Raw genomic sequence first — 13,087 nt, 5'->3', positions numbered from 1 at the left:
TTTCATCTACAGCGACAAGGGTACCAGCCAGCGGGAAACTGGTGGCAAAGCGTGAGGAGGGGTCGCGCGACGACACCAAGTGGCCCTTCTCAGCATCCCAGCCTCCCGACCATCAGGGAGGACGAGTGCACAAGTCCAGCAGTTCAGCGCAGCCACGAGGACAGACTCCGCCTCTTCCGCCGGACAGGTACCCTAAATCAGGGCAATCGTCGGGTCCTCCGCAGCAGCGTCACCATCTCACTCCAGGATGAGGACATGACGAGAGTTCCTGCTGGGTTCCTGGGCCCCCTCCACGACTGTTGGGACACCACCGTGCTCATCTTAGAAGACTCCTTCAACACGCCGAATGAAATCACCATCTTACCTGAGGTAGTGTGTTTTCCACCAGGAGAGGAGATCACCATCTCCGTCATTTGTAACCACTCTCCATTTACTTTAAGGAAAGGAGATCCTTTTGCTTTGCTTTACGTACTGGACACCCACGATGACCTGGACACAGAGAGACATGTTTTCTTCACCCAAAATGGATGTAAAGAAAGACCATTAATTGATGCCAAACTTTCTTTCCAGGGAAAGTCGGTGCAGATGCGGCTGATGGCAGACACAGGAGCTGACGTGACCATCATCCCCCAGGCGAGGTGGCCCAGCGACTGGGAGCTTGTGCCCCCTTGCGGTAGGATCTCCGGTGTGGGCGGAGCGGTCCATTCTCTGAGGAGTAGGCATCTTGTATGCGTGGAAGGTCCGGAAGGACAATTGGCAACGGTGAGACTTTTTGTTGTCTCTTCAAACATACTATTATTAGGAAGGGATGTTTTATCCCAATGGGGAGCCCGCCTCGACATCCCTAGCCCTTAGTGGGATTTTTAGTGTGGGCCACTGCAGAGCGCACTTCCCCACCCCTGACCTGGAAAACCAACACACCGGTCTGGGTGGATCAGTGGCCCCTTCCATCAGAAAAATTGAGTGCGCTTCATAAATTAGTAGAGGAGCAGGTGAAACTTGGGCATTTAACACCTTCTACCAGCCCTTGGAATACCCCTGTCTTTGTAATTAGAAAACCTGGCACAGACAGGTGGTGCCTGCTCCAAGACCTGCGAAGGGTTAATGATGTGATAGAAGATATGGGTCCTATTCAACCAGGCCTTCCGTCACCTTCTATGCTCCCCAGAGACTGGCAGCTAGCAGTGATAGACATCAAAGACTGCTTTTTTAACATTCCGCTCTACCCCGGGGATGCTCCCAGGTTCGCCTTTTCTGTACCATCATTGAATAGGGCTGAACCTTTTAAAAGATATCATTGGACATCCCTGCCTCAGGGGATGAAAAATTCTCCTGTGCTCTCTCAGACTTTTGTAGCGCAGATTTTATCACCTGTGCGATGGCTTTTCCCTGAGGCCATCATCCTGCATTACATGGATGATGTGCTAGTTTGTGCTTCCGACTCGACATACCTAAAGGCAACACTGGACAAGACTATTAAGGCTATCAAAGCTGCAGGGCTCCAGATAGTGGAAGAGAAGATCCAACTCTCAGCACCATGGAGGTACCTTGGATTCCTCATCACGGGAAGGACAGTGACACCACAGACACTGACCATCAATGAGGATCCGAAGACTCGGCGAGACCTTCAGCAGCTGTGCGGAATGATCACCTGGATCCGCCCCCTCCTGGGACTGACGACTGAGGAGCTGTCAGCCCTCTTCTGTCTGCTTTGAGGTGACGGAGACCTCGCCTCACCACGCAAGCTGACACCTGCCGCGCGGGAAGCCCTGGGACGGGTTGCTGCTGCTCTGAAGTCTCGCCAGGCACACCGCGTGGTCCGGACCCTTCCCGTGAACTTCGCGGTGTTGGGTAAGTGCCCCCACCTCCATGGACTTCTCTTCCAGTGGGATAACAGAGCATCTGATCCCCTGGTCATCTTAGAGTGGCTCTTCCTACCACACCAGCCCTCTAGGATGATCACGACCCTGCAGAATTGCTAGCCACTTTAATAATGAAGGCACGACACCGCCTCCGAACCCTCGCGGGGTGTGACCCTGCGTGCATTTACTTACCTGTTACATTAGATCAATTGGACTTGTTGTTGCAAACTAATGAAAATTTGCTCATTGCTTTGGACAGCTTCCCCGGACAAATTTCGGTTCACTATCCTAAGCATAAATTGTTTAAGGATACATTGCATTTGGCCCCAAGAATGTTTAAAAGTAAAACACCAATTCCAGGTGCTCTCACAGTGTTCACCGATGGGTCGGGCAGATCCCACAAATCGGTGATCACTTGGAAGGACCCAGACAGTCAGAAGTGGGAGTCTGACGTCCAACTGGTTGAGGGTTCCCCCCAGATCGCGGAACTTGCCGCACTCGTGAGAGCATTCAAAAAATTTCAACAACCTCTGAATGTGGTCACTGATTCGGCCTATGTCGCTGGGGCAGCAGAAAGGGCCGAAGGTGCCCTCCTCAAAGAAGTTTCAAACAAAAATTTATACAGTTTACTCTCTGATCTCATTTGGCTACTCTCCCACAGAAAGCAACCTTATCATATCAAGCACGTAAGGGCACACACCGATTTACCCGGAGAGATCACTGAAGGTAATCGGAGAGCGGACCTCCTAGCCATGTCAACACAAATATCTGCAACCGCTTCAACCACCTTACCAGACATACTCCGGCAAGCGCAGCTCAGCCACGCATTTTACCATCAGAATGCCCCGGCTCTAGTGCGACAATTTAAGATCTCGATAGCACAGGCAAGAGCCATTGTTTCTACCTGCCCGAGCTGCCAGTCTTTCGCTCTCCCTTCCCTCATTACGGGGACAAATCCCCGAGGGTTGGGAGCGCTAGAGATATGGCAGACAGATGTAACACACTTCGAGCCGTTTGGCCGGATGAAATACATACATGTCTCTATTGACACGTTTTCCGGTGCAGTGTTTGCCTCCGTCCATGCAGGCGAAAAAAACAGGGATGCCATTAAACATCTCTTCATGGCATTCTCTACGTTGGGAGTCCCATCTCACATAAAAACTGATAATGGCCCATGCTATGCGTCAAAGCGCTTCGGTGAGTTTGCGCAACAGCGGGGAATTTCCCATACCACCGGAATTCCCCACAATCCTACAGGACAGGCGATAATAGAGAGGGCCCATAGAAATCTAAAAAGGCTCCTTGAACAACAACATAACCCGGACATTACAGTGAGCCCAGCCGAAAGGTTATGCAAGGCCCTGTATGTCCTGAATTTTTTAAACTGCTCAGAAAGGGAGCCTGACTCTCCTATTATCCGCCATTTTCACAATAACACCAGAGCGCAACTCGCCGAGAGGCCACCAGTCTTGATAAAGGACCCGGAATCCAAAGCTATCCAGGGCCCTTTCCCTCTAATAACCTGGGGGAGAGGGTATGCCTGTGTTTCTACAGATAAAGGACCAAGATGGATTCCGGGGAAATATGTCAAGCCCTTCATAGAGGTGCCAGCTCAGCAAGACAACGTGTCCTTGGTGCAAACCACCGAGAACACCTCATCGCTGGACGGAGTTTCCACTGCCTGGAAGAGGAGGAAAAGAAAGACCGTTCCTCCCAATATTGTCACATGTGTCATGATTACCCGAAGATACTTTCCCCCGCTGAACTCTACGTACCCAATTACCCCATTGCCCCCTGTGCCCTTTCCTTTCCCCTAACCTCCCCTTTCCCTCAATCCTTATCCCTTTTCTCTAATTTTATTTGGTGCTTATTTAATAAATAAAAACGGGGGAGGTTGGGGAGGGACCACTGAGGAAAATTTATCATTCAAGTTATGCTTTCTTTTATCACAAGACGCTGAGGATGACTGCCGCCTTGAGGACACCTCTGAAACATCTGATGCTCCTGCTCGTCATCATCTGGCTGTCACCGGTCAGGAGCTGGATAGTCCCACAGCCGAGAGAAAACATATGGGTCACGCTGGCGAAGTCCTTGAAGCAGGACAACTTCTGCATGGCCATGGGAAGTGTGGACAATCCACGTGCCTGGTAGGAGTGCCCCTGTCGCCAAACGACTATCCATATGCAGGAAAAAAACCTAATCCTGTGGACACCTGGGATGCGTGGACGAGGATTCTGCCACATGCACCACAGGAGCCCCAAGAATTGGACCTATTGGGCTCCTCTCAGGCAACATATTGTGTCAGGTTTAGGTACCAGCCCTCCCAGAAAGACTGGGATCAAATGGCTAAACTCCACCCCGCTGGTACCCAAGAAGTAAAAAGACACGATGTATCTCCCCACGATGGGAGATACCATGCAGCAAATTGGTGCAATTACACCTCGACCATCCTATCTAGGTCCTCCTCAGTTCCTAGGGTGCTCCCCAGGGGGGTTTTTCTCATCTGCGGCCACAGGGTGTGGGCAGAGATTCCCTCCCAAATCCAGGGAGGCCCCTGCAGCCTTGGCCAGTTTACCACACTGACACCGAACAAAACCCAAATTTTAAATTGGAAAAACGAAAATAAATTGGCTCGCAAAAAGAGATCCTATAACCAATTTGACGAAAATTGTGATTCAAAAATTTACAACTGGGGAAAGATGAAGAGAGTTGCGGTATCCATATTTTTACCGTGGTATGCCACAGCAAAGGCCCTCGGTAAGCTTTCTCACCTCGAGTGTTGGCTCAGTAAGCAGGCCAGCGCCATGTCCGCTGCCCTTTCTGACGTGCTAGTGGACGAAGAAGTCACCCGGCACGCCACACTGCAAAATAGGGCTGCTATTGACTTCTTACTGCTTGCCCATGGCCACAGCTGTGAGTACTTCGAAGGAATGTGCTGCTTCAATCTGGCATCAAAGAGCACATCCATCCAAGCTAATATCCAGCGGATCCGAGAGCAAGTTGACGACATCAAGACTGAGACCTCGACTGTAGACCCTGTGAATAAACTGCTATCTCAATGGGGTGTCCCAGGGTGGGTTGCGATCATCCTCAGGGGACTCTTTTGGATCTTTCTGATAATGTTCATGATCTCGCTTGCTTTATTTTTGTTTAAACGTATGTGGCTTAAAATGTTGGGAAATGCATATTTAATAAATAAAAACGGGGGAGATGTAGGAGGAGGGGTTGGGGAAGGCAGTCTAGGGTTGCCATGGGAAACAGCAGTTGTATGAGTTCCCCACCCCCTTTTGTAAGAGAATTGTACCCTCCCCCTGTCCTGTCAGTTATTGTTCAAGTCTGCCCCTTAGCCTAGAATCTTCTCTGTTCCACGTTTTCCCTTTGGTTCTTCCACCAAGAACACTCCTTTCCCTTTTCCCCACTGGTTAATGTTATATCTCCCCTCCCTTTAGCCTTCTCCCGATTGTACCCTCGAATGCTAAACCCTCCTACCCCTACGCAGTAAAAGAATCCTCACCCCGCCCTTCGGGGCTCTCGGAATCTGCCTCCCTTCTGCTTTGTTGTCTCCCTGTCCGCCCCTTCTGCGACCCTTCAATAAACGAGCAGGATTTCAGCAGCCCGAGTGTCCCTCCCATTCTTCTGGTGGACCCTCAGATGTACCAGCTATCCGAGCTTCGTGCTGAGAGGCTAAAAGCCCCCGCAGCTCGGCAACAAATCATGAATCTCCCCCTCAAGAGTGGGGCTGGGACCCGCAGAAATGGGGCTGGGACCCCCAGAGACCCCTCCCCATGGTCTTTGGACCACCCAGAATGGGGCTGGGACCACCAGACACCTCTCACCATGGACCTGGGACCCCCAGAGACCCCTGCCCATAGGGCTGGGACCCCAAGAAATGGGGCTGGGACCCCCAGAGACCCCTCCCCATAGGGCTGGGGCCCCCAGAACACCCCTCCCTATGGACCTGGGACCCCCCGAAATGGGGCTGGGACCCTCACAGACCCTCCCCATGATCCTGAAACCCTCAGAAATGGGGCTGGGACCCCCACAGACCACTCCCCATGGATCTGGAACTACCAGAAGAAAGGTTGGGACCCCCAGAGCCCCCAGAAACGGGTCTGGGGTCCCCAGAAATGGGGTTGGCACCCTCAGAAGACCCCTCCCCATGGGCATGAGATTCCCAGAAATGGGGCTGGGACCCCCAGAAATGGAGCTGGGACAACCAGAATAGGGCTGGCACCCCCAAAATGGAGTTTGGCATCCCCAAAATGGAGCTGGACACCCCCAGAATGGGGCTGGGACACCCAGATTTGGGCTGGAACCTCCACACACCCCTCCCCATGGACTTGGGACTGCAAGAAATGGGGCTGGGACCCCCACATGTAAGCCACGCCCACTCCCCGCCTTGCCCCACATTCTGCATCGAACTAACCAATCAGCGGCTGGAACAATCAGCGCGGGAAGGCCTTCGGCATCGACCAATCAGATCGCTCTCTCATTCTGGCCCCACCCTTTCATTCTGACATCAAAAAGATCCGTGACGATCCCCCCTCACCCCTATGACGTCACTGCGCTCCCATTGGCTGCCGGCAGGAGGGCGGGGCTTGCCCGGCCTATAAAAGGCGTGCGTGGGTGCGCAGAGCTCAGTTCGGGTCCGGCGATGGGAGCGGCGGCAGCAGCGGAGCCCTGGGAGCACCCCAGAGCCAACACCGGCCACGGACGGCGTCCAGCGGCGGGGAATGCCCAGGGTTGAGGACACCGACAGAGCATTCCCGGGGCAGCGAGCAACGAGAGCGGCCGAGCATCGCCCCGGAGCGAGGACCACGGAACCGGGAGCACCACGGCGACCCATGGAGCATCCCCCCGGGGCAGCGGTGAAGACGGTGCTGGGATCGGGCGGGACCTCCGCGGGCCCTACCGGAGCATTCCCCACTGGTAATGTGTTTTCCCAAATAGCCTAGGAATCCACACGGAGCACCGAGAGAGAGAGAGAGCATCCCCGGGGATGAGGAAGGAGGCAATGGTCAGAGAATCCCCCCGGAGCAGCGGTGAAGACAGTGCAGGGATCGGGCAGAAGCTCCGTGGACGCCCACCGGAGAATCTCCCAAAGCTAAGGCCCAACCCCCCCCCCCCCCCAAATTTCTGAAATAAAGTTGACAAAAATCTCCTTAAATGCTGTGCCTGATCTTTGCTGTCCCCATGAGTCGTGTGCCAGCCACACAAATCACAAAGCTCCTCCTCAAGAGTGGGGCTGGGAGCCGCAGAAATGGGGCTGGGACCCCCAGAGACCCCTCTCAATAGGGCTGGGACCCCCAGAAGACCCCTCTCAATAGGGCTGGGACCCCCAGAAGACCCCTCCCTATGGACCTGGGACCCACAGAAATGAGGCTGGGACCCCCAGAGACCCCTCCCCATAGGGCTGGGACCCTCACAGACCCTCCCCACGGACCTGAAAGTTCCAGAAGTGGGGCTGGGACCCCCAGAGACCCCTCCCCATGATCTTAGGACCACCCAGAATGGGGCTGGGACCACCAGACACCTCTTGCCATGGACCTGGGACCCCCAGAGACCCCTGCCCATAGGGCTGGGGCCCCCAGAACACTGCTCCCTGTGGACCTGGGACCCTCTGAAATGGGGCTGGGACCCTCACAGACCAATCCCCATGGATCTGGGACTACCAGTAGTAAGGTGGGGACCCCCAGAGCCCCCAGAAATGGGACTGGGATCCCCAGAAATGGGGCTGGCACCCCAAGGGACCCCTCCCCATAGGGCTGGCACCCCCAGAAGACCCCTCCCTATGGACCTGGCACCCCCAGAAATGGGGCTGGGACCCTCACAGACCCCTCCCCATGGACTTGGCACTCCAGACATGGGGTTGGGACCCCAAGAGACCCCTCCCCATAGGGCTGGCACCCCCAGAAGACCCCTCCCCATGGGCATGAAATTCCCAGAAATGGGGCTGGGACTCCCAGAAATGGAGCTGGGACAACCAGAATAGGGCTGGCACCCCCAAAATGGAGTTTGGCATCCCCAAAATGGAGCTGGACACCCCCAGAATGGGGCTGGGACCCTCAGAATTGGGCTGGAACCTCCACAGACCCCTCCCCATGGACCTGGGACTGTAAGAAATGGGGCTGGGACCCCCACATGTAAGCCACGCCCACTCCCCGCCTTGCCCCACATTCTGCATCGAACTAACCAATCAGCAGCTGGAACAATCAGCGCGGGAAGGCCTTTGGCATCGACCAATCAGATCGCTCTCTCATTCTGGCCCCACCCTTTCATTCTGACATCAAAAAGATCCGTGACGATTCCCCCTCACGCCTATGACGTCACCGCGCTCCCATTGGCTGCCGGCGGGAGGGCGGGGCTTGCCCAGCCTATAAAAGGCGTGCGTGGGTGCGCAGAGCTCAGTTCGGGTCCGGCGATGGGAGCGGCGGCAGCAGCGGAGCCCTGGGAGCACCCCAGAGCCAACACCGGCCACGGACGGCGTCCAGCAGCGGGGAATGCCCAGGGGTGAGGACACCGACAGAGCATCCGCGGGGCAGCGAGCAACGAGAGCGGCCGAGCATCGCCCCGGAGCGAGGACCACGGAACCGGGAGCACCACGGCGACCCATGGAGCATCCCCCCGGAGCAGCGGTGAAGACGGTGCTGGGATCGGGCGGGACCTCCGCGGGCCCTACCGGAGCATTCCCCACTGGTAATGTGTTTTCCCAAATAGCCTAGGAATCCCCATGGAGCACCAAGAGAGTGGCGGAGTATCGGCCCGGAGCGAGGACCGCGGTGTCGGGAGCAGCACGGAGAGCGGCGGAGCATCCCCGGGGTGAGAAGGCAGGACAGCGACAGAGAATCCCCGAGGCAGCGAGCAGCGAGAGCGGCGGAGCATTCCTGTGGTGAGGACGACGGTGCCAGGAGCACCACGGAGAGTGAGATAGCATCCCCCGGAGGTGAGAAGTGCGGACACCAACAGAGAATCTCCCCAGGGCAGTGGTGAAGACGGTGCTGGGATCGGGAGGAAGCTCCGCGGACACTATTGGAGCGTCTCCCCAAGGTATTGCATTTTCCCAAATAGGGTAGGGATCCCCACGGAGCACTGAGAGCAGCAGAGCATCACTGGGGTTGAGGAAGGGGGCCATGGACAGAGAATCCCGCAGGGTGCGAAGCACCTAGATCAGATTGCTCTCTCATTCTGGCCCCACCCTTTCACTCTGATTTCACAAAGAGCCCTGACGATCACCCCTCGCCCCTATGACGTCACTGCGCCCCCCATTGGCTGCCGTCGGGAGGGCGGGGCTTACCGGGCCTATAAAAGGCGTGCGCGAGCGCACGGGGCCCAGTGCGGGCCTGGTGATGGGAGCGGCGGCGGCAGCGGAACCCCGGGAGGGCCCCGGAACCGACACCAGCCAAGGACAACGGCAAGCGGCACGAAATGCTCCGGGGTGAGGACACCAACAGAGCATCCCCACGGCAGAAAGTTCTGAAAGAGGCCGAGCAGCGCCCCAGAGCGAGCAACATGGAACCGGGAGCACCACAGCGACCCATGGAGCATCCCCCCGGGGCAGCAGTGAAGAGGGTGCCGGGATCGGGCGGGAGGAGCACGGACAACCACCGGATCATCCCCCACAGGTAAGGGATTTTCTCAAATAGGGTAGGAATTTACAGGGAGCACCGAGAGTGGCAGAGCATCCCCGGGTGAAAAGGGAAGACACAGGCAGAGCATCCCCCGGGGCAGGGGTGAAGACGGTGGCGGGATCGGGAGGAAGCTCTGCAGACACTACCGGAGCATCCCCCAGAGGTAATGTGTTTTCCCAAATAGGGTAGGAATCCCCACGGAACAGCGAGAGCTGTGGAGCATCCCCGGGGTGCGAAGGGAGGACACCGACAGAGAATCCCTTGGGTCAACGAGTGCCGAGAGCAATCCGAGCATCCCCGTGGTGAGGACGACGGTGCCAGGAGCAGCACGGAGAGTGAGATAGCATCCCCCGGAGGTGAGAAGGGTGGACACCAACACAGAATCTCCCAAGGGCAGCGGCGAAAACGGTGCCGGGATCCGGAGGGAGCTCCGCCGACACTACCGGAGCATCCCCCACAGGTAAGGGATATTCTCAAATAGGGTAGGAATCTACAGGGAGCACCGAGAGTGGCAGATCATCCCCGGGTGAAAAGGGAAGACACGGGCAGAGCATCCCCCCGGGGCAGGGGTGAAGACGGTGGCGGGATCGGGCGGAAGCTCTGCAGACACTACCGGAGCATCCCCAGAGGTAATGTGTTTTCCCAAATAGGGTAGGAATCCCCACGGAGCAGCGAGAGCTGCGGAGCATCCCCGGGGTGCGAAGGGAGGACACCGACAGAGAATCCCTTGGGTCAACGAGCGCCGAGAGCGACCGAGCATCCCCGTGGTGAGGACGACGGTGCCAGGAGCAGCACGGAGAGTGAGATAGCATCCCCCGGAGGTGAGAAGGGCGGACACCAACAGAGAATCTCCCAGGGCAGCGGCGAAAACGGTGCCAGGATCGTGAGGGAGCTCCGCCGACGCTACCGGAGCATCCCCCACAGGTATTGTATTTTCCCAAATAGGGTAGGGATCCCCACGGAGAGCGGCGGAGCATCCCCGGGGTGAGAAAGGAAGACACGGACAGAGCATCCCCCGGGGCAGCAAGCACCGAGAGCGGCCGAGCACCGCCCCAGAGCGAGGGACACGGAACCGGGAGCACCACGGGGACCCATGGAGCATCCACCCGGGTCAGCGGTGAAGAGGGTGCCGGGATCGGGCGGGAGGAGCACGGACACCCACCGGATCATCCCCCACAGGTAAGGGATATTCTCAAATAGGGTAGGAATCTACAGGGAGCACCGAGAGTGGCGGATCATCCCCGGGTGAAAAGGGAAGACTCGGGCAGAGCATCCCCCGGGGCAGGGGTGAAGACGGTGGCGGGATCGGGCGGAAGCTCTGCAGACACTACCGGAGCATCCCCCAGAGGTAATGTGTTTTCCCAAATAGGGTAGGAATCCCCACGGAGCAGCGAGAGCGTCGGAGCATCCCCGGGTGCGAAGGGAGGACACCGACAGAGAATCCCTTGGGTCAACGAGCGCCGAGAGCGACCGAGCATCCCCGTGGTGAGGACGACGGTGCCAGGAGCAGCACGGAGAGTGAGATAGCATCCCCGGAGGTGAGAAGGGTGGACACCAACAGAGAATCTCCCAAGGGCAGCGGCGAAAACGGTGCCAGGATCGGGAGGGAGCTCCGCCGACGCTACCGGAGCATCCCCCACAGGTATTGTATTTTCCCAAATAGGGTACGGATCCCCACGGAGAGCGGCGGAGCATCCCCGGGGTGAGAAAGGAAGACACGGACAGAGCATCCCCCGGGGCAGCAAGCACCGAGAGCGGCCGAGCACCGCCCCAGAGCGAGGGACACGGAACCGGGAGCACCACGGGGACCCATGGAGCATCCACCCGGGTCAGCGGTGAAGAGGGTGCCGGGATCGGGCGGGAGGAGCACGGACACCCACCGGATCATCCCCCACAGGTAAGGGATATTCTCAAATAGGGTAGGAATCTACAGGGAGCACCGAGAGTGGCGGATCATCCCCGGGTGAAAAGGGAAGACTCGGGCAGAGCATCCCCCGGGGCAGGGGTGAAGACGGTGGCGGGATCGGGCGGAAGCTCTGCAGACACTACCGGAGCATCCCCCAGAGGTAATGTGTTTTCCCAAATAGGGTAGGAATCCCCACGGAGCAGCGAGAGCTGCGGAGCATTCCCGGGGTGCGAAGGGAGGACACCGACAGAGAATCCCTTGGGTCAACGAGCGCCGAGAGCGACCGAGCATCCCCGTGGTGAGGACGACGCTGCCAGGAGCAGCACGGAGAGTGAGATAGCATCGCCCGGAGGTGAGAAGGGTGGACACCAACAGAGAATCTCCCCAGGCCAGCGGCGAAAACGGTGCCGGGATCGGGAGGGAGCTCCGCCGACACTACCGGAGCATCCCCCACAGGTATTATATTTTTGCAAATAGGGTAGAGATCCCCACGGAGAGCGGCGGAGCATCCCCGGGGTGAGAAAGGAAGACACAAACAGAGCATCCCCCGGGGCAGCAAGCACCGAGAGCGGCCGAGCACCGCCCCAGAGCGAGGGACACGGAACCGGGAGCACCACGGGGACCCATGGAGCATCCACCCGGGTCAGCGGTGAAGAGGGTGCCGGGATCGGGCGGGAGGAGCACGGACACCCACCGGATCATCCCCCACAGGTAAGGGATATTCTCAAATAGGGTAGGAATCTACAGGGAGCACCGAGAGTGGCGGATCATCCCCGGGTGAAAAGGGAAGACTCGGGCAGAGCATCCCCCGGGGCAGGGGTGAAGACGGTGGCGGGATCGGGCGGAAGCTCTGCAGACACTACCGGAGCATCCCCCAGAGGTAATGTGTTTTCCCAAATAGGGTAGGAATCCCCACGGAGCAGCGAGAGCTGCGGAGCATCCCCGGGGTGCGAAGGGAGGACACCGACAGAGAATCCCTTGGGTCAACGAGCGCCGAGAGCGACCGAGCATCCCCGTGGTGAGGACGACGGTGCCAGGAGCAGCACGGAGAGTGAGATAGCATCCCCCGGAGGTGAGAAGGGTGGACACCAACAGAGAATCTCCCAAGGGCAGCGGCGAAAACGGTGCCAGGATCGGGAGGGAGCTCCGCCGACGCTACCGGAGCATCCCCCACAGGTATTGTATTTTCCCAAATAGGGTACGGATCCCCACGGAGAGCGGCGGAGCATCCCCGGGGTGAGAAAGGAAGACACGGACAGAGCATCCCCCGGGGCAGCAAGCACCGAGAGCGGCCGAGCACCGCCCCAGAGCGAGGACACGGAACCGGGAGCACCACGGGGACCCATGGAGCATCCACCCGGGTCAGCGGTGAAGAGGGTGCCGGGATCGGGCGGGAGGAGCACGGACACCCACCGGATCATCCCCCACAGGTAAGGGATATTCTCAAATAGGGTAGGAATCTACAGGGAGCACCGAGAGTGGCGGATCATCCCCGGGTGAAAAGGGAAGACTCGGGCAGAGCATCCCCCGGGGCAGGGGTGAAGACGGTGGCGGGATCGGGCGGAAGCTCTGCAGACACTACCGGAGCATCCCCCAGAGGTAATGTGTTTTCCCAAATAGGGTAGGAATCCCCACGGAGCAGCGAGAGCTGCGGAGCATCCCCGGGGTGCGAAGGGAGGACACCGACAGAG

At 57.9% G+C, this 13,087-nt stretch overlaps 1 protein-coding gene and 3 long non-coding RNA genes across 6 annotated transcripts; all 4 read left to right on the top strand.

The window, feature by feature from the left end:
- The first annotated feature begins 255 nt into the window (after positions 1-255).
- LOC128800832 (uncharacterized) lies at positions 256-5,747 on the top strand. Its single transcript, XM_053966275.1, has 4 exons — positions 256-369; positions 571-673; positions 1,717-1,851; positions 3,816-5,747. The coding sequence occupies exons 1-4, from the start codon at positions 256-258 to the stop codon at positions 5,132-5,134; spliced, it is 1,671 nt and encodes a 556-aa protein (XP_053822250.1). The 3' UTR covers positions 5,135-5,747.
- A 95-nt stretch (positions 5,748-5,842) lies between these two features.
- Positions 5,843-7,023, top strand: LOC128800961 (uncharacterized). The gene is made up of 2 exons (XR_008435091.1): positions 5,843-6,730; positions 6,813-7,023. It is a non-coding gene; the product is annotated as an uncharacterized LOC128800961 (long non-coding RNA).
- Positions 7,024-8,165: 1,142 nt separating this feature from the next.
- Positions 8,166-12,707, top strand: LOC128800959 (uncharacterized). 3 transcript variants are annotated; one of them, XR_008435088.1, is made up of 8 exons: positions 8,166-8,751; positions 8,842-8,909; positions 9,081-9,484; positions 9,675-9,846; positions 11,154-11,387; positions 11,578-11,748; positions 11,874-12,107; positions 12,298-12,707. It is a non-coding gene; the product is annotated as an uncharacterized LOC128800959 (long non-coding RNA). The 3 variants fall into 3 exon arrangements; XR_008435087.1 differs by having other exon boundaries at positions 8,173-8,751; positions 9,330-9,484; XR_008435089.1 differs by having other exon boundaries at positions 8,711-8,751; positions 8,847-8,909; positions 9,330-9,484.
- LOC128800962 (uncharacterized) lies at positions 10,133-10,905 on the top strand. The gene is made up of 3 exons (XR_008435092.1): positions 10,133-10,311; positions 10,436-10,669; positions 10,860-10,905. It is a non-coding gene; the product is annotated as an uncharacterized LOC128800962 (long non-coding RNA).
- Positions 12,708-13,087: the final 380 nt, after the last annotated feature.

Source organism: Vidua chalybeata, chromosome 28 (genome assembly GCF_026979565.1).
Source record: "Vidua chalybeata isolate OUT-0048 chromosome 28, bVidCha1 merged haplotype, whole genome shotgun sequence".
Classification (NCBI taxonomy): Eukaryota; Metazoa; Chordata; class Aves; order Passeriformes; family Viduidae; genus Vidua; species Vidua chalybeata.
Note: the sequence above shows the minus strand (reverse complement) of the source record. Positions and strands in the feature narration are given on the sequence as shown.